A 21,426-nucleotide genomic window follows, 5' to 3' on the forward strand; every position below is an offset into this window, starting at 1 on the left:
TCGAAAACGACGCGTAGCTTGGTGGTTTTACTATCAGGTCTCTGGACACATTGATGTGGAATGTAGTGATGTCGTCTTGGAGGAATGCCTGGAAGCAATAACATGTGGCCAAGGATGAGATACTCTTTCATAAACTTCATATACAGATCATGCAAATACTGATCTCGTGCAAGTCTGCGTTCTAGGGATAGATGGCGGCGTTTTGGCGTCTCGAACGAGAAACCCAACACGTTGGGATTTACTTTAAATGGCAGCCCCACTTCAAAACGGCCCAACTCGAGCCTGCGTAGTCTGCTTGAAGTTTTGTTCACAAGCCAATTGTTCAGCTGTATATACAGCCTTCGACTTCTCTGGGACCTGTTCCAATTCCCAAAAGCGCTCCACCAGAGAGTCGAGAGAACAATGATCGCTACCACCAGCGATATTGCATACAGCATCCTTATATTTTCCTGATACAATCCATCCCAACAATGTTTTCTGGATTGATGGATGTTCGGAACTTGCCTTTAATTGGCCTACACACATTAACTCAAAAAGGTTTCTGCCCCTATCAATAAGTCAACCTTAGCAGGCTTATAAAAATGCGGATCTGCCAGCTGCAGGTTTGTTGCTATCTTCCATTGGGCGAAATTGACAACATGATCGGGTTGGTATGTGGAAATCGACCTTAACACCCAAAAATCGGAATCAAAGTTGTGAGCGTGGATACGAGATTGGACAGAAGTATGAATCTTGTGCCTTATGACGGAAGAGTTTTTTCCAACAGTTGTGATATTAAGGCACGAATCATCACGGCGGAGTCGTAAGCGCTGGGCTAGATCGTCGGATATAAAATTAATTTGGGAGCCGGAATCTAGAAGTGCCCGTGCACACTGAAATTGTCCGGACCGATCTTACACCTTTCCAACAGCAGTAACAAGAATAACTTGGTCAGCACTAGCAACGTAACTAGAATAAGCTGTCTGAGGCTCAGACGATGACGAATGTTCTACTGGCACAGAACTAGGCCCATTTTGCTGTGGCTCTACTCCGTATCTATGAAGCAGAGTGTTATGGGGCTTAGAGCACACTCGACTCGTCTTGTACCTCGTCACTGTATGACCTGGCTTCAAACAATTTATGCACAGTCGGAGTTGCTTGGTGATGTCGAACCGTTGAAGAAAAAGAAGAGCACTAAACGATTGACAATTGCTTTTGGTATGATTCCCCGCGTGCACCAGCTACATTTCGAATCAGCTCGCCTATCCGTTTTTGCACATGAAAATGACGATTTAGTGGGTCCTTTACTTGTCTCTTGTTTAGTTGTTCCCTTATTCCGTGTTGACTCTTCGGCAGCTCGATGCTGATAGCGCCGATTCAACTGGGCTGCGCACTCGGACCAAGACGGTAGCTTATCGTAATCCAGTTGCTCTTCGAACCGAGACTTCGGTGTGGGATCTACTTTAGACAGCGCTATGTGAATTAGCATCGCGCTATTTATGTCTTTTTCACTTCCTAACGACTGCAGAGAGGAATAGATGGCTGATACCGTGTCAATGAGGGACCTAAGGCATGAAGCAGAAGCTTCTGTTGTGCTGGGAATGTCAAACAACTGTGGAGATCTGAAACGCCTTCACCGTTCCCAATGCATCGTCAACGAGACACGACAGTGAGTGGTATATATTTGTATATATGTGGGGTTTTTATTTACTTTAGGTTTAATAATTAATTTGTATTTAATGTTTGATAAATTTAGGATAAATGTATTCTTTATTCTGCGTCGTTTTATTCTTCTTCTCTGCGGCCGTCGTCGTTTTTGCGTCTTTTCGGTACCGCCGTCGTTTTATTTCTCTGCTTGTCTCTTCTTGCTCGTCGTCTTCTTCGTGATGGCATAATCGTTGTTCGTCGTTCTTTTTAGTGATGGGATCATCGTTGCTCGTCGTCTAGGGTAATTAAGATCGTCTGCTGCAACATTCCGGCCCCGTTGAAGACCTCCGGTATTTCAACCGTCTATTGACAGTTTTGCCAGTTTGTGTATTTTGTTTAATTACGCCAGTGGGTGTTCGCACCTCGGCGATGCGCACTCTCCCATCTTCTCCCTTGATTGCGGCCACCACTCGTTCTGTGCTCCACTTCTGTGGAGTGTGTTGTCCTCGTGGACGAGCACCAGACAGCCAATGTCCAAGTCTGGCCCTTTGGTAGCCCACTGGTGACGCTTCTGCAGGCTGATCAAGTACGCGAAGTTTCCCCTGCTTCATCTGTCGTCTTGATCAGCAGGGGCCCTGGCGTTAGCGCTTCTCCATCGCTGGGATCGTTGCCTGGGGACGCGATTGGCCGAGCTTGGCGTTGCCCACTCCGCGTACCAACCTCTGCTTGGCTGATTTGACGACTGCCTCCCACAATCCGCTGAAGTGTGGTGCTCTCGGTGGTATGAAATACCACTCGACGCCTTGGCGCGCTGCGTACGTCTTGAGCCGGTCCTGGTCCCTCTGGTACGCTTGATGAAGCTCGTTCAGCACCTTGCTCGCGCCCACGAAGTTGGTGGCGTTGTCGCTGTACACCTTCTCCGGAAGGCCTCTTCTCCCGATGAACCTTGTAAAAACAGATAAAAAACTATCAGTGGACAAATCTGCTACAAGCTCCAGGTGAACAGCTTTTGATACAAAGCAGACGAAGACGGCTACATATGTCTTAATAAGGGACCTGCCGCGAATCTTGAGAGACACGTAGAATGGGCCGCAGAAATCTACCCCACAAATCAAAAAGGGCCGAGCTCTTCGCACTCTATCAGCTGGCAGGTTTCCCATTATCTATCCCTGTAGGACTGGCTTGTATCGGAAGCAGTGCACACAATTTCTCAGGATTCTTGTACATGCTTCTCGAGCATTGATTAGCCATATCTGCTGCCTTAGCAACGAAACCATGATTTTGGCGCCTGCATGGTAGTGAGTCCGGTACAAATTGCGAAGCGTCAATCGACTTTTGCGACAGCAGCAGAGGAAATTTGGCGTCGTACGGAATTTCTGCGTTGAGCAACTTTCCTCCCACTCGAATCAGTTGAAGCGTTACTCCGTCGTGTTCGCTCGTATGTATGAACGGGTTTAGTCGTTGAAAATGCGGTGACAGGATTTCCGACCTCGCTAGCTTGTGGAATTCTGGTCCCAGCTCGTGTCTTTGGACTACTTCTACCAGCCTTAGAAATGAGACCTTAAGTTCTTTGGCTGACAGAACGACCTCTCGACTACGCTTGCTTCCTTGTAGGAACCGGTTGACATATAATCCGAAGCAATTTCTCAAAAGAACAGCATCTTTCAATCAACCCGATGAAATCATTGGCCTGACACTTTGCCACTGAATGTGTTGCCAAACACTTCTTGTTTTCCGACCGTTCCATTTCTGGGGACCACTCAACCTGATGTAGACATGGCCACTCCTCATAATTCCTGAGCAGAAATTGGGGACCATCAGTCCACAAATCGGCTGGGTTTTGCTCAGTAGCAACGTGCCGCCAAGTCACACCGCTTGAAGATTCCTGGATTTCAGCAACCCTATTGGCCACAAACGTTGCTAGCGTGGCTGGATCCCTTTCCAGCCAGTACAAGGTGATTTGGGAGTCCGACCAAAAGTTCACACTTTCGATCATGAGTTCATCCAGGAGCGGTTTTACTTGAGCCCATAAAGTGGATAACAGGAGTGCTGCGCACAATTCGACTCTTGGAATCGATTTCGTTTTTACCATCACTGGTACGGATGTAAATGCAGCATCCGTACGCTTCACCTGATGCGTCTGCGAATCCGTGAATCTGAACGCTTTTATGCGTGGGAAGGCCAATGTAGCGAGGTATGGTTATCTTGTCTAATTCAAACAAATTTGGCTTGAAGTGGTTCCAACTCACGTGCAAACTCATGGGAACCGACTCGTCCCAATCCAACTTTTGCAGCCACAATTGCTGCAGCAATAACTAGGGCAGTTATTAAGGGACATAATAACCCTAATGGGTCGAACAATCGGGACGCAACTGACAAGATGTTTCGCTTTGTAGGGGTCAATGAATCAAATGAGTCATCTAAATGATGCGGATTCCATCTAATTCCGAGCGTTTTAACAGACGACGAAGGATCAAACTGCAGCGATTTCTTCTGGCCACTATCGGACTGCAGCTGGGGATGATTTGACGCCCACTTGGCCAACTTAAAACCCCCGGTTTCTAAGACCTCGCACACTTCCAGCCGAATACGATCTAAATCCTAAATCTAAATCCTCCTGTAAGCATATCATCAACGTAAAAGTCACTTGTGATGCAATAGGATGGGACTCAGCATAAGCGTCTGCCAATTCAACGAGACAGCGGATGGCCAGAAATGGAGCTGAGGCTGTTCCATAACTAACCGTATTCAGGCGATACGTTTGAACATCTACGTTAGCCTTATCCCTCCACAGAATCAATTGGAAATTACGGTCTTCTTCGGCGACCTGAACTTGCCTATACATTTTGGAGATGTCAGCTGTGAGCGCAAAACGATTTAATCGAAATCGGGCAAGAGTTACGTAAAGCTCCCTCTGAATATTTGCACCCACCAACAAAGTCTCATTTAATGAGATTGAAGTCTTTGTTTTGATCATAGCTCGCAAACGACGGTCAACACTTTTTTTCCTTTTCTGTCTCGTCACTGAAAAATCCGAAAAAGACCACGAAGACACGGTCTCTCACTGAGCAGAATATTTTTTGTCTCTTCGCTTGTGCTATGTGTTTCGGGTTTTCGGGTGAGCCCGACACCCGATCGTGTCTCACAATAACAACTTAGAGAGACATTTTGGTCAAGCGATCACAGCAAAAGTGTCTTTAGATGAGCAGAACCAAAAAAGTGTCTGAGTAAAGAGTTTTTAGTTTTTTTTCGTGTATATATTTATTTATTCATGTTTCCCCATCTTTTGGGCAATACAATATTGTAATATGTATATTTCTTTGCAAAATTGGCAAACGAACATTTTCGTTTTGATTTTCACGATTCATTTTAAGCTCCAATAGTCAAACCGTATAGAATTCACAAAAATTGTTCGTTTGCTCGCGGCAAGATGTTCAGTGAAGAACAGGAACAAAAGAGAAGTGAAAAAAAATCGGTCTTTGCTTGAGCGAAGAGCGAGTTGAGCAAAAACAGATTTGATGGGGTCTTTTCAGTCCATTTTCTCAATGTGTCCGTCAATGAGAGGTTTTTATCAGACACGCCGAAAGTGTTAACAGTTATTTGCGAGCTATGGTTTTGATGCATCGAAAACGACGCGTAGCTTGGTGGTTTTACTATCAGGTCTCTGGACACATTGATGTGGAATGTAGTGATGTCGTCTTGGAGGAATGCCTGGAAGCAATAACATGTGGCCAAGGATGAGATACTCTTTCATAAACTTCATATACAGATCATGCAAATACTGATCTCGTGCAAGTCTGCGTTCTAGGGATAGATGGCGGCGTTTTGGCGTCTCGAACGAGAAACCCAACACGTTGGGATTTACTTTAAATGGCAGCCCCACTTCAAAACGGCCCAACTCGAGCCTGCGTAGTCTGCTTGAAGTTTTGTTCACAAGCCAATTGTTCAGCTGTATATACAGCCTTCGACTTCTCTGGGACCTGTTCCAATTCCCAAAAGCGCTCCACCAGAGAGTCGAGAGAACAATGATCGCTACCACCAGCGATATTGCATACAGCATCCTTATATTTTCCTGATACAATCCATCCCAACAATGTTTTCTGGATTGATGGATGTTCGGAACTTGCCTTTAATTGGCCTACACACATTAACTCAAAAAGGTTTCTGCCCCTATCAATAAGTCAACCTTAGCAGGCTTATAAAAATGCGGATCTGCCAGCTGCAGGTTTGTTGCTATCTTCCATTGGGCGAAATTGACAACATGATCGGGTTGGTATGTGGAAATCGACCTTAACACCCAAAAATCGGAATCAAAGTTGTGAGCGTGGATACGAGATTGGACAGAAGTATGAATCTTGTGCCTTATGACGGAAGAGTTTTTTCCAACAGTTGTGATATTAAGGCACGAATCATCACGGCGGAGTCGTAAGCGCTGGGCTAGATCGTCGGATATAAAATTAATTTGGGAGCCGGAATCTAGAAGTGCCCGTGCACACTGAAATTGTCCGGACCGATCTTACACCTTTCCAACAGCAGTAACAAGAATAACTTGGTCAGCACTAGCAACGTAACTAGAATAAGCTGTCTGAGGCTCAGACGATGACGAATGTTCTACTGGCACAGAACTAGGCCCATTTTGCTGTGGCTCTACTCCGTATCTATGAAGCAGAGTGTTATGGGGCTTAGAGCACACTCGACTCGTCTTGTACCTCGTCACTGTATGACCTGGCTTCAAACAATTTATGCACAGTCGGAGTTGCTTGGTGATGTCGAACCGTTGAAGAAAAAGAAGAGCACTAAACGATTGACAATTGCTTTTGGTATGATTCCCCGCGTGCACCAGCTACATTTCGAATCAGCTCGCCTATCCGTTTTTGCACATGAAAATGACGATTTAGTGGGTCCTTTACTTGTCTCTTGTTTAGTTGTTCCCTTATTCCGTGTTGACTCTTCGGCAGCTCGATGCTGATAGCGCCGATTCAACTGGGCTGCGCACTCGGACCAAGACGGTAGCTTATCGTAATCCAGTTGCTCTTCGAACCGAGACTTCGGTGTGGGATCTACTTTAGACAGCGCTATGTGAATTAGCATCGCGCTATTTATGTCTTTTTCACTTCCTAACGACTGCAGAGAGGAATAGATGGCTGATACCGTGTCAATGAGGGACCTAAGGCATGAAGCAGAAGCTTCTGTTGTGCTGGGAATGTCAAACAACTGTGGAGATCTGAAACGCCTTCACCGTTCCCAATGCATCGTCAACGAGACACGACAGTGAGTGGTATATATTTGTATATATGTGGGGTTTTTATTTACTTTAGGTTTAATAATTAATTTGTATTTAATGTTTGATAAATTTAGGATAAATGTATTCTTTATTCTGCGTCGTTTTATTCTTCTTCTCTGCGGCCGTCGTCGTTTTTGCGTCTTTTCGGTACCGCCGTCGTTTTATTTCTCTGCTTGTCTCTTCTTGCTCGTCGTCTTCTTCGTGATGGCATAATCGTTGTTCGTCGTTCTTTTTAGTGATGGGATCATCGTTGCTCGTCGTCTAGGGATCTTATCTTCATTTGGTATTTTGTGTGGTACACCAACCCACATTCGGCCATTCTGATTAAGCATTCGACCCGAATGCGTCGTCGTCGTCGTCGTCGTCGTCGTCGTCGTCGTCGTCGTCGTTGCCAATGGACCATGGCTTCATGTACTCCGCGCACGATGAGGTATTCTTTGGGCCATCGCAGTTTCCGACTTTCTGAACATCATACGCATTGTTATGTTTGATTCCAACAACTTGGTAGGGTCCCAAAAACCCAAAAACATTGTTATGTTTGATTCCAACAACTTGGTAGGGTCCCAAAAACTTTGCTTTAAATTTCAGGCCACTACCAAACTGTGTACGTTTGATGGCAACCAAGTCACCAATATTATATCGTCTTGCAGGTTTTCGTCGTAGATTATACGTCTTCTTATTTTCGTTCTGAAGCTTCACAATTTGAGCCTTTGCCTTTGCTCTTAGGTCGCTGCGTTCGTCGTTAAATATAGTTGCTGCTTCTTTGTTGATCAATTGCCGTATTTGGAGGTCTTCTTTTGTCCGCATCTTAACTCCAACTAGCATTTCAAAGGGTGTCGTATCAATGCTTCTCGTAAATGTTGAATTTACAGCTTGTTGAACTTTGCTGACATGCCTGTACCATTTCGTGGGGTCGTCGATACTCAGTTTTGAGAGCACTGAAATTATGATTGCATTCAGTCTCTCAACTTGACCATTTACTCTCGGTAGTCCTGTCGTCGTCTTCACCAGCTTAATTCCTTCGTCGTCACAATACTTAACAAAGTCTTGCGAGGTGAAAGCGGAGCCCTTATCTGAGATTATAAACGCTGGATTACCAAATGTAATACTTTGACTGCTAAGCTTCGCAATAACCTCATTTGCGGTAGTCGATTTCGTGGGATACAGCCAGCAATACTTCGTGAATGAGTCTATAACTGCAAAGATATGTTTGTAGTCCTTGTGCGTCGAATCCAGAGGTCCCAAAAAGTCAATATGATAAGTGTATAATGGAACGTCTTCTTTCTGGAGTGGGTGTAGTAGCCCTTCCTGCTTGCCTCTCTTTCGGTTCATCAAAATACACGGAATACAGCACTCAATATATTTCTTAATCTTCTCTTCGACATTTTGTATGTAGAATTCTCTACAAATCAAATCCTTCGTCTTCTTTGCTGCAAAATGACCTCTATCATGTGCACGGCTGATAATTTATTTCTGCATGTCATTGGGTACCACCATAAGTTCCTCGTCCTGTACAAGTCTATATAGCATACCAGATTTCAGGAAATAATCGTCGTAAGTCTTCTGTTCGTCGTTCAGAATTTGTTTAATAGCCTTAATCTTTTCATCTTTCGACTGTGCATCTTTTAAAGCGATGCTTATGCTGTCTTCAGTTATCATCATGATTGGGTAGCGGCTGAGAGCATCGACATGCTTCATTCTAGTTCCTGACCGATGTTCCACAGCATAATCGTACTCCTGCAGGAACAAAATCCATCGCGCCACCCTAGTGCATAAGTTTTGTTTCTCCAGCGTCTTTGTAAAAGCATTGCAGTCTGTTATCAGTTTAAAATGAATGCCTAAGAGATACACTCTAAACTTGGTTAACGCTTCTATTACTGCCAAAATCTCTAATTCGTAACTGCTATATTTCCGCTGTGCATCAGTAGTCTTTTTGGACATATAATAGACCGGGTGTAGCTGTCCGTCTTCTGGCGATTTCTGTAATAGAACTGCACCAAAACCATCAATTGATGCATCTGTGTGTACTTCTGTATCGTAAGTCTGATTATATATATTCAATACTGGGTTCTCCGTCAACAGTTTTTTTAAGATATTAACGGCATTCTCTTCATATACATCAAATTTAAATTTTGTCTTGTTCTTTGTCAACTCCGTTAAAGGTCTAGCAATGCCTGCATAATTCGGGATAAACTTTCTAAAATACCCAGTCAGTCCCAAGAAACTCTCTACTTGTTTGAGTGATTGTGGCATTTTAAACTTTGATACGGCATCTATTTTTTCTGTTGAAGGATAAATCTTACTGTTTTCAATTATATGACCAAGAAATTGAATACGGGTCTTCAGAAAGTGGCATTTTTTTATGTTCAATTCTAGGCCAAATTCTTTGCATGTTTCGATAACTTCCTTTAGATTCTTCATAGCTTCTTGTTCTGTCTGTGCTGGAATAATCACGTCATCAACGTAGGGTAAAGCAATACCTTTGCTGGACAGATGTCGAAATATCGCATTGACGTGCCGCTGAAAAACTCCTGGTGAATTTGAAAATCCAAACGGGACTCTCAAAAATTGATATTGGCCTCGCTGAGTTACAAACGACGTGTACTTCCGACTAGATTCAGAAACCGGCACATGAAAAAACGCATTCTTAAGATCAATCGTGCTGAATATCTTGGCCTCTTGCAATCTGTCTAGTTGATCTTCAATAAGCGGCAAAGGAAAATGGTCTTTGACAGTTACCTTATTGATCCTCCTGTAATCAACACAAACCCTTGCCGAACCGTCTCGCTTTTTAACAAAGACTATTGGACTTGTAAACTCCGATGTAGATTCTTCGATAATGTCATTTTTAAGCCACTCTTCAATCTGTTCATCGACGATACGCGTTTCCGTAAACGCCATTCTGCGCGGACGCGAAAATATAGGAGACTCATCTTTTAATACGATACGCATCTCTACATTTGTTGTTTTTGATTTGTTTGGCACATAATTGTCTATTAGTTCGCGTACTTCTTTTTTGGCAGATTCACTTGCTGCTTCATTAATGTCAATCACGTCATTGTCAATTTCCGCACAAATTTTCATTATATTTAGTTCGTCCCCGCTCGACATATTGCTCGACATATTGCGCACTTGAAGTCCGTTTCTATTAAAAACGATTTCCGCCAGTAAACACAGTTCTTCTCCAATAATTAGCTTCACGTCGATAAGTCTGGTTGGTACTACATAAAAATCTAACAAGAATATACCATCGTCAATTAGAACAGCATGTTTAAAATTTCCAACTGGTTTTATCCTATTAGAGTCACAATCGCCAAATCCAATAAGAACAATTTTACACCTTTCCAACTTCGCTTGCCAATCTCGCGATAAAAGTCTTCCCGCATAACGTTGAACTTGCTGCCCGTATCAAAAAGCGCGATACACTTTTTATTTTCAAATGCGACTTCTTTGTGTGTGATATCGGGTTTTGGCTGCAATCTACGCGTATTTACTGACGTTGCACCAAACTTTTCAATTTTACAATCTTTAGAAATATGCCCGAATTGATTGCATTTGAAACACTTTCGACCTTTATCTTTATTTTGACAGTTACTCGATAAGTGACCTTTACCACCGCAATTATAACATTTCACTTCTTTCTTATCATCTTTGTTCATGCTTTGACTTTTTTGTCGGTTTCTTTTATATTGATTTCATTTCGCTTCGAGGTCTCTTTTTCCATTTGATTTTCTTTTTCCATAATTGTTTTATAGCACTTTAATTTTTCTTTAAACTGATTTATATTTGTTGCGCCGTACAAAATTGTCTTATTCACACCTTTTCCATCTATGCCGTCAATCAAATATTGGATAAATGTGTCGTCTGCAATACTTCCTCGTGATGCAATGTCTTTCATTTTGTAGAAATATTCGAATACACACTCATTGCTGCCTCGTTTCGTTTGCGCGAGTTGCTCATGAATTTGCTTGCTGGTTACATTCGACTTAAATTCTGACAATAATGCCTGCTTGAGGGAATTCCATGAATTCAAACCTCTTTCACTCAATACAAACAATTTCGCGATTCCTTTTAGAGATTTTTTGGCGAACAAAAACCTTTGGAAATCATTCCATTTCATTAGTGTCGCCTGTTCCTCGTATTCTGTTATCCACACTTCGACTGGAATGGTATTAGTGCCGTCGAAACTTCGAATGCTCTCTTCCACGTCGCGAAAACTGATCGCAAATCGTGGCGTCATATCTCTCTCCACTATTTGGTTGTATGTTGTAGCGTGTCTTCTTTGTTCTGTGTCTTCGTTTTTCCCTGCAATGTTTTCTATGCTGGCATGGTCTGCCGTCCCAAACGAATTGTTGCTATCCTTTTCTTTTTCATCATCATCCTCTTCATCCTCAGTTTCGTCGTTGCTTGTTTCATCATGCGCTAGCAGGGTCATCGGACGCAAATTGCAAAACACATGCAAGAAAAGGTCCTCACTAGTATAACTGATTCCCAACACATTGCATATAGCCACAAGATCACTATGTGTTATATTATTTACTGCGTATTCCTTCTTTGCTTTGTACCTCTCATCATTTTCGTCGTAGAGGAAGCCAGAAAATTCGCGTAATCTTTTTCGGTTGATTCTTTCTCCCTCGGCCTCGAACACGAATTTATGCAGTGCCGCTATGCACTCTTTCTTGCTCGAGCGTAGATTTTAACATATTAAATCGTTTAAATACGGCATTGTGGGGGAAAAAAAATTTATATTTTCGTTTCTTCTTCAATAGTAACCACTTTTAATTCATTCCCGGAGGAGCGCCCAAAATGTGGGGTTTTTATTTACTTTAGGTTTAATAATTAATTTGTATTTAATGTTTGATAAATTTAGGATAAATGTATTCTTTATTCTGCGTCGTTTTATTCTTCTTCTCTGCGGCCGTCGTCGTTTTTGCGTCTTTTCGGTACCGCCGTCGTTTTATTTCTCTGCTTGTCTCTTCTTGCTCGTCGTCTTCTTCGTGATGGCATAATCGTTGTTCGTCGTTCTTTTTAGTGATGGGATCATCGTTGCTCGTCGTCTAGGGATCTTATCTTCATTTGGTATTTTGTGTGGTACACCAACCCACATATATATTATATTTGTATATTTTTTCCGAGTTAAGCGTTATGATGACTCCAGTCCAGCGGGCTCTAGTTGCGATTTTTTATTTTAAATTATCAGGTAATTTATGAACAAATAAAAAAAGTGCTCGATTTCAAAGCATTTATTGGACTGGTCGCAGCCAGAGATCGCAATAACTCCCCGACTCCACCGCCGAGCCGATCTTGCATGCGCAGAGAGCAGTACATGGGCGTACGCGGCGTGTGAGAGCAAAAGCTCTGCTCACAACATCGCACACGCTGAGATAGGGTAATAAAGATCGTCTGCTGCAACATTCCGGCCCCGTTGAAGACCTCCGGTGCTTCAACCGTCTATTGACAGTTTTGCCAGTTTGTGTATTTTGTTTAATTACGCCAGTGGGTGTTCGCACCTCGGCGATGCGCACTCTCCCATCTTCTCTCTTGATTGCGGCCACCACTCGTCCTGTGGTCCACTTCTGTGGAGTGTGTTGTCCTCGTGGACGAGCACCAGACAGCCAATGTCCAAGTCTGGCCCTTTGGTAGCCCACTGGTGACGCTTCTGCAGGCTGATCAAGTACGCGAAGTTTCCCCTGCTTCATCTGTCGTCTTGATCAGCAGGGGCGCTGGCGTTAGCGCTTCTCCATCGCTGGAATCGTTGCCTGGGGACGCGACTGGCCGTGAGTTGAGAAGAGCCTCTACCTCTACCAGGTGGGTGCACAGCTCGTCCGCGGTGAGCTTGGCGTTGCCAACTCCGCGTACCAACCTCTGCTTGGCTGATTTGACGGCTGCCTCCCACAATCCGCCGAAGTGTGGTGCTCTCGGTGGTATGAAATACCACTCGACGCCTTGGAGCGCTGAGCGTCAGTCTGAGCGTGCGTCGGGCGCTGCGTAGCCAGTGCAAATTGATTTGATCATTTTGGCTATACAAATTATCTGATCTGATCCAGATTCAGCAATCTGAATCGTTATCTATGATTCTGCGTTTTTAGTTTTCTCGAATCTGCAACATTGTGGATGCAACAGATTTTCGTCCTTTGTGTGGGCGGAAGGGGGTGGGGCGAAATTGTGACACAAAACGGTCAAAGTCCGATATCACAGGAGTGTGGATACCAAATTTGGTTGCTCTGGCTCTTATAGGTTCTGAGATCCTTGAACTCATATTTTGCAATTGGCAAAACCGACCATGAAACCTGTGTGTTAGAGAGAGACAGAGCGAGAAAGAATGAAATTGTTTTATTGATTCTGGCTATGATAATTTAACGATAATCTGGTTCAGATTTTACACTCTAGAAGATATAGTAATCCTCTAGTCATCATCTACGATTCTGCATTTTTAGTTTTCTCGTATGTCACAGATTTTCGCCCTTTGTGGGGCGGTCGTGGGCGGGGCGAAGTTTTGAAATATTCTTGTAGCAGTGACATTTCATAGAAGTCCGGATATAAAAGGTCGTTGCTCTAGCTCTTACAGTCTTTGAGCACTAGGCGCTGACAGACGGAGAGACGGACAGACAGGCGGACAGACAGACATGGCTCAATCGACTCGGCTATTGATGCTGAACAAGAATATATATACTTTATGGGGTCGGAAACGATCCTTCTGGACGTTACACACATCCACTTTTACCACAAATCTAATATACTCCAATACTCATTTTGAGTATCGGGTATAAAAAGTCTCGTATCCCGACGCGTACACGTGAAGAGTGATGAAAACGAATCTTACATCCGCCACGGATACGCTATAGCCCCTAGATCGTGTTCCTTGTGCGTATGTTATAGAATAGGTAAGGCGTGGGCAGGCGTGTCCCAACTGGCAACCACGCCGCTAACTCAGTGTGCCTATGGCCTCGCGTTTTAATATAATCTATGCACACAAGTAAGTTTTCCAAAAATTACGTGGTGCAGTTAGGGACCTAGTATGTTTAATGTTTAATGTTTAGAGTTCAACTATGTACAGTTAAACTGTGTAAAAATAGGAATGTACAAATTATAAAATTATCACAATACAAGACAGAAGAAAGTTAACTTAAATTATTTATTAATTTATTTATTAAAGAAGTATCAAAGGAAAAAAGATGAAAAAATGTATTGTAGTCGCGGCAAAGGCTACGGAAAGATTCATGGTCAGAGTAGTTTGAAGAACAGAGAGGAAGACGGAGAGGAAAGTAATGCCTAGTCGGGCGGGATGGGACAGCAATACTGATAAGGCTTATGAGGGCCGATGATATTCAACCTCGCCTAGGATAAGTTTGTGGAGAAAGAGAATTCCATGACATGTCATACGGCTTTCAAGGGAGTGCAAGTTAATGAGACGCAGCCGACTCTCAAAAGAGGGAAGATGACAAGAGGGGTCCCAATTAAGTCAGGGTAAAGATAAGGAATTGTTTCTGAACGGACTCAAGCATTTCTTGATATTTTTGGTAAAGGGGAGACCAGATACAGGAACCATATTTCAAGATAGGCCGTACAAGAGACACGTAGAGTAGTTTAGAGGTATAGGGCTCAGAAAAGTCATTCGACCATCTTTTGATAAAGCCAAGGACTCCTTTGGCTTTATTCGAAATAGCGGATATATGAGAATTAAAACATAAGTCATGCCTAAGTCATTAATTTTGTACAGGCGTTCCAAGGAATGTTATTAATTGTGAAGTCAAAAAGGTAAGGCTTGTTGTGATGGAAGGTCATGACGTTACATTTGAAAATGTTAAGAGGAAGAGCGTTAATAATACACCAATTGTTGAGAGCGTCAAGATCCGATTGATGAAATAACGGGGACACCGGGTCACTGTAGGAAAAACATAGCATAACTATATCAACAGCATACATTAGGACACGAGAATTAGTTAAAACTTGGGGAAGATCATTAATAATAAGATGGCTAGAGATGGCTACCTTGCGGCACACCCGAAGAGACAAAAACTGGTTTAGAAAGAGAAGATTGGAGGCAGACACGCTGAGAACGATTGCAAAGGTACGCAATTACAGGTACGCCTTACAAAGGTAAGGAGATTGTGATTAACCAAAGACTATACAATACCAAGATGTTGCATGAGGAACAAATTTTTTTTCAATTTTCGTTTGACGCTTCAAGGTACGGGCGCGCGGGGCTATTACTTCAATTCTCTTTTACGCTACCTTCGCCTCCGAAATGCTACTCGGCTTCGTCAATGCCTCGGTCAGCGTCGAGTCGGTGTGCCTCGAGAGAAAGAATACAAAAACAAAATATGAATCGTCTTCGTGCCGAAACCGTAGGGCAGCGGGGTCGCGGTAGAGACGAACTACAGGCGAAAAGGGAATTAAAACCCCGCGCGCTACCTCGTGCCTTTTGGGTTCTAATGTTAGGACCCGCCATAGAGCAGCCTTTTTGGTCGCTCATGCAACATCTTGGTATTTTATAGTCTTTGGATTAACTGAGTCGAAAGCTTTACTAAAACTACGTCAGTTTCACATTGATTTGAAAATCCGGCAGTTACATAGGGCGTTTTACAAATCCGTGCTGTGATTCTAATACCAGGGAACTACAAAAGTGTTGGAGCTGAGAAGTAATAAATTTTCGAAGACTTTAGGAATGGCAGATAAATTGGAGATACAACAGTAGTTTGAGACGTCAGATTTAGACCCCTTTTTATGAATAGGAATTATGTATGATTCCTTCCAGACGGTGGGAAAATCACCAAACTCGAGAGAGAGGTTGAACAGTTTTAAGAGAGGCTCGCAAAGTGAATGCGCACAAAGTTCAAGCACGGCACTGGAAACCAAATCTGGACCAGTGGAGAAAGAAAATTTTTCGTTCCATTTCTGATATTAATACTCTTTCTTCTTCCCTCTTGACCTGTGGAACCCTACGTGGTTGATTCCGAATTGGTCCTGTAGTTCCTGTATTAATTTTATGACTAAGAAACGCCGTCCTTCCTGCTACCTTATTGAAAGAAACAAATTTTCAAACTTTTTCAACAAGGAAGAACCCTTATAATTGGACGTTTTGATAGTACCCAATGTGGTATCTGTAATCTTTCTAAAGGCTCAGGATCCACACTATAACTATTAATTTGAGATTCATGTTTTTTGCAGTCTACAACCATCTTAACTTCTTGACACTGTTCAGTAAATTCTCTCTTTTGAATAATTTGTTTCGTTCTAGTTGGGTTTAAGATCCTTAGTTGTGTCTGTCCATCTTCGGTAGCGTTTAGAAGGGTCTTTTTGGGTTTCTTTACAACGGGCTTGACAACCAATTACATGACGTCATCCTTCCGGCATAACTTCATTCATACTATCGTTTCCCTACTGGGTGGCACTACGACTTTGTGCGATGCATAAATATTCCTCACATGGCCTTCGTTTTTACTTTCACTTATAGGCCATTCTACATTTCCATATTTCAAAAGCCATAACGGATCGTGACATACACTCCGATAATGATGTCGTGTACGATATCAATAAAAATAAAATCTTGCTCAAAATATTTATGTGCAATTCTAAATCTTTTTTAATAATGTCTATTATGCGCGCCACTTCATCTATAGCCGTTCGCAGACGTATGTCTGCAGCGTACGTCTAAGGCCCTTGAGAATTCGGAAAATGTTTTCCAAGTTAAACGTTATGATGACTCCGGTCCGGCGGGCTCTAGTGGCGATTTTTTACTTTAAATTATCAGATAATTTATGAACAAATAAAACAAGGGCTCGACTTCAAAGCATTTATTGGACTGGTCGCAGCCAGAGATCGCAAAAACTACCCGACTCCACCGCCGAGCCGATCTTGCATGCGCAGAGAGCAGTACAAGAGCGCGGCGTGTGAGAGCAAAAGCTCTTCTCACAACATCGCACACGCTAAGATAGGGTAATTAAGATCGTCTGCTGCAACAGCCCTCATACCGTCTATAAAACCATTGATTTTGCATCTCTCTGGGTTGGTGCAGCATTGTAAGCCAGTCGTAGGATCCGCGATATGTCTATCGCGAACTCTTGAAGAGACTCTCTGTAACTATCTACCCTGACCTTCAGCTCCAAGCTATGAACTTTTCGCATGTGGTCACCTCCATATCGCCTTAACAGCCTTGAAATTCAATTTATCTGCGTCGAGAATCGATTGCTGCACATCAGTAGAAAAACCCTTCAACCAAAGCGCCATACTTAACATTATTAAATTAAATATTTAACTAATTAAGTTAATATAGTGATAGTTTCTTAACAGAATACATTTTCATAGATTATTGTTCGTTTTCAGAGATGGCGTTGGAGATGGTCAACTAAGTACGTGCTCTAGGTACGAAATTCCACAATTTGCCTCTATTTGCGATAATCGTATAAAATTGACATTTATCGTAGTTCAAAAACGCGTTAATACTCGGATTTTTTCGGTAAGATACCAGTACTACTTAAATATGCTAAAATAGTTTTGCGTTTAGTTATTTTCACTGATATAACGTTAATAGAAGAAGAATCTCTATCAAGAATTAAAGCGCCGAAAATATTATGTCTCAAATGTCACTGCTGTAGTATTTACTAAATCTAAAAACATTAGATAGATAATCATTTGAAACGCAACCAAAAACCAGGGGTAACGTGATATTCGGTACACAGTCAGTATATATGTGAGCTTATTTATATATGATATTATTTATGAAATTTATGTAATATTTAAAAAAAATTACTGTTTGCAAGGGGGCGGATCGAGACGTTGCTATCCAGCGTCGAATTGCAGTATGTATACAAATGAAGAAGTCAGAATGGTTCCAATAAATGTGTTCCATGTATTTATATGTGCGAATATATGCATGACGGGGCAGGTTGTAGCGGGGGTGGAATCGAAACTTATTCTAGCTTACATGCTATGACAACGGTAAACGACGCGCGGATCGTAAGAGCGTACAGAACCGACAGAGTGAGAGCTAGGCAGAGGGCGATCTAACTGGCTGTTAACTGAGCGCGGTACCCAGCAGCGATAACAGGCTGGTAGCCTGGGGTGCTAACATCGCGGTTGCCCTGTTACAGCTGCTTCCCTGAATTTTTATAGATCGCAGTAAAAAGATCTCGGAACGAAGGCCAGCGGACGTAATCCCCAGCGAAAACTTCTATGTCGCTTGGGGTAGTCTGCAGCTGCTGTGGAAATCTGCCTGTGCGGAAGGACGGACTGCTGGTTGTTGGAGCTGATCGTTGAGATCAGCAAAGCACTGTACATACACCGTAAAGCAGTCATCGAATTTCGATTGAAGGTCCGCTTCAGACTGCGAACCCTCTTCAGCCACAAATGCGAAACAATTCTTATGCTCTACCTCAACTTCCGCCCACATGCTTCGGATTTGGTCCAGGCCGTGGAAGGCGGAGCGGATGGAGTTCGGGGATCCGGAAGGTTTATTCGCTCTCCGAAATGCGTAAGTACGGCAGTTGCGGCGGATTGAGCCATTGTGTGGGAGTGTCGAGAGCAGCTTACACTGCTTTGCGTACGCGCTGGCACCTTAAGCGGGACAGGCGACGGGAACAGGACCGATTTTGTCTTCGCAACAGCGGAACTTGTGGTGGGCCCTGGAGTACCTGGGTACTTCACTTTGCGAGTCACCCAGGTGGCCGCTTCTGGGGCGGAAGAGCTGCTTGGGCTTTTGTTAACTGGAGAGGTTACCGGTAAAAGTTGTTTTTTCTCCTCGCGACCTGGTAGAGTACAAACGGATACCCCAACAAGAGCAGAAAGAAATATTTATTTTTCAAAGCCACTACTATCGTAATAAACCGGAAGGTCTCGAGCTTTTGCTGGAATGCACTTATTGGATCAACTTAGAATGTTTACGTTTACTGCTGAAGAGCTGAGGAGAGGAACGGTCACACTGACTATGGAAATATGGTGTATGGTGCAACGAATTAGGTAGTGGGATGTTGACTGCTGTATGTGTGGTGGAAGCCTATCGGAAAAAATAACAAGAAGGTTAGGTTAGGTTAACCCGGACGGCCCTCAGCGGGGCCGCGCATAGGCCAATATGGCCCTTAGTTATCCGGATGGGGGGGGTGTATGAACCGTCGCGGGAGTGTTAATGTGGTTTTAAAAAGTCCCCGAGAATCGAGGTGTTTTTAGCATAGGCCAGCAGTTCCTGAGGCGTCCTTTTGGAGGCATCTTCCAGTGATGCCAACACTGGGGCGCCCAGGTATCTCCTCCTTGCCCTTGAGAGAGCCGGACAGTTGCAGATGAGATGTTCCAGGGTTTCGATAGCCCCAGGTTCTTCACATTTCCTGCAACTGTCTCTGTTGGTGATGCCTAGCTTTGCTGCATGTGCAGCAGCCAGACAGTGACCTGTTAGTATTCCCACCATCAGTCTGCAGTCCTTTCGTGGTAGGTGCAGTAGGTAGTGGCTAAGTTTCTCGTTGCGCTCCTTGCACATTATCTTCGAGGTTCTGCAGGTGGTGGTACTCCTCCACCTGCTATCAGTCTGTGCTCTAGCCTGCTTCTCTAGATCGCCTTGCAGCGTTCTGAGGGAGACAGGCACGTTCTCGGTTCTCCTATTCTCCAGCCCGACGCCTTCCTTAGCTAGTACGTCCGCCGCTTCGTTTCCTTCGATGCCCTGGTGGCTGGGAACCCAATAGATCCGCACTGTCTTTGTCGTGCTTAGGATGTCTAATGCCTCCCTGCTCGCCAAGTCACTTCTGGAACTGACCACGGACGACTGCATGGATCTTATCGCCGCTTGGCTGTCGACGAATAGGTTGACCGCATCGTGTGTTCGTTCTGTGCGGAGAGCGACCTCCGCTGCTTTCCCGATGGCAAAAACTTCTGCCTGGAATATGCTGCATGGGTCGGGTAGCTTATACGACAGCCTTATCACGGGGTCTGTGCAGTATAGGCCCGCTCCTACTCCTCCGTCCATCTTGGAGCCGTCTGTGTATATATTGAGGTGCTCAGTTTGGTCCCTTCCAATCTTCCAGTCTTCAGGTCCCAGAGATGTGGTTGTTTTGACGTCAAGGCAAGTTTGGGGGGTCATGTAGTCAGTTGATCTGGTCATTTCCCTGCCGATTGAACTATGCCCGTATCCTTGTGGCGATAGATTTCCTGATGCTATGAGGCGTTGTGCTGCCTTTCCCGCAATCAGGCGAGCTTGAATGTCCAGGGGGTCGATTCCGAGTATGGTTTCGAGTGCTTTTGTTGGGGTTGACCTCAGCGCCCCTGTAATACAGAGCAGAGCCTGTCGCTGAGTCTTCTCCATAAGCTTATGGTATGTCTTCTTTTCAGTAGCCTGCCACCACACTAAGGCTCCATACAGCAGAGTTGGTCGCACCACCGAGATGTAGATCCAGTGCATTAGAGCAGGTGACAGGCCCCATGTGCTGCTGAGCATCTTCTTGGATGCATAAAGCGCAATGGTAGCCTTCTTCACCCTTTCCACTACATTGGGCCTCCATGCCAGCTTGCTGTCCAGTACTGTGCCTAGGTATTTCACCTGTGATTTTGGGGTCAGCCTAGTTTGGTCAATTTTCGGGGGGGTCCATATCGGTACCTTGTACCTCTTGGTAAAGAGGATGAGGTCCGTCTTGTCCGCGTTGATACTGAGTCCTACCTCTTCCGCCCACTCACGTATCTCCCTGAGTGTACGTTCCATTAAGGAGCTGAGGGTCGATGGACATACACCCGTAATAAGTATGCTTATGTCATCTGCATAAGCCGTTATCTTTGGGGCCTTCCTTTCAAATCTCTTGATGAGGTCGTCGACCACCAGATTCCACAGTAGTGGCGACAGGACTCCACCCTGAGGTGTGCCTCTGTGTGCCCCCTTTACCATGGAAGCAGTGCCCCACTCCGATTGCACCCGTCTGCAACTTAGGAGGTTTTTGATCCACACGTTGATTGCAGGGTGTATGTTATTCGCTTCTAGGCGACTTGTTATTGCGGTTGTGGCCACGTTGTTGAATGCTCCTGAGATGTCCACAAATGCTCCCAAAGCATACTTTTTGTTGTGAAGGGCGCTCTCGATGGTGGCTACTAGCGAGTGTAGTGCCGTCTCCACTGATTTCCCTTTAGTGTAGGCGTGTTGGTTTGTTGACATCAGTCCCTCTACCTCATTCCTGATGTGCAAATCCAACAGCTTTTCTAGTGTTTTTAGTATAAAGGAGGTAAGGCTTATCGGTCTGTAGTCCTTGGGACTCACGTGGCTGCACTTTCCTGCCATAGGGAGGAAGACAACTCTCGAGGTTCTCCATTGGATGGGGATATAGCCCGTACTTAGGCATGCTGAGTATATTGCGAGGAGCCATGGGGTGATAACCTCTTTGGTCAACTGCATCATGGCTGGGAATATCCCGTCCAGTCCTGGTGCTTTTATGCCCGCGAAGGAGTCTATGGCCCAGTGTATTCTCTTAGTGGTTAACAGACCTATTGGAGGGTGTTGTTCCTCGGTTGCTAGGTCCTGATGCTCCTTGGCGTCAGTGACCTCGGTG

At 44.2% G+C, this 21,426-nt stretch overlaps 1 protein-coding gene across 7 annotated transcripts in view; it reads left to right on the forward strand.

Annotated features, from left to right (window-relative positions):
* The window catches only part of AGO3 (Argonaute 3), a 285,673-nt gene that overhangs the window by 194,141 nt on the left and 70,106 nt on the right, over positions 1-21,426 (forward strand). For 5 of the 7 annotated variants that reach the window (XR_004469495.1, XM_033380771.1, XM_033380773.1 and 2 more), the window contains one exon: positions 17,237-17,369. The exons of 1 other annotated variant lie outside the window; for it this stretch is intronic. Coding sequence is in view for 5 of the 6 variants with exons in the window: in XM_033380771.1 (XP_033236662.1) it covers positions 17,237-17,369 (133 nt within the window). In the remaining variant the exon portion in view is untranslated. The remainder of the gene's footprint in view (positions 1-17,236; positions 17,370-21,426) is intronic. One more of the 7 variants, XM_033380774.1, reaches the window with a different exon arrangement.

This window comes from Drosophila pseudoobscura, chromosome 4 (assembly GCF_009870125.1).
Source record: "Drosophila pseudoobscura strain MV-25-SWS-2005 chromosome 4, UCI_Dpse_MV25, whole genome shotgun sequence".
NCBI classification, from domain to species: domain Eukaryota; kingdom Metazoa; phylum Arthropoda; class Insecta; order Diptera; family Drosophilidae; genus Drosophila; species Drosophila pseudoobscura.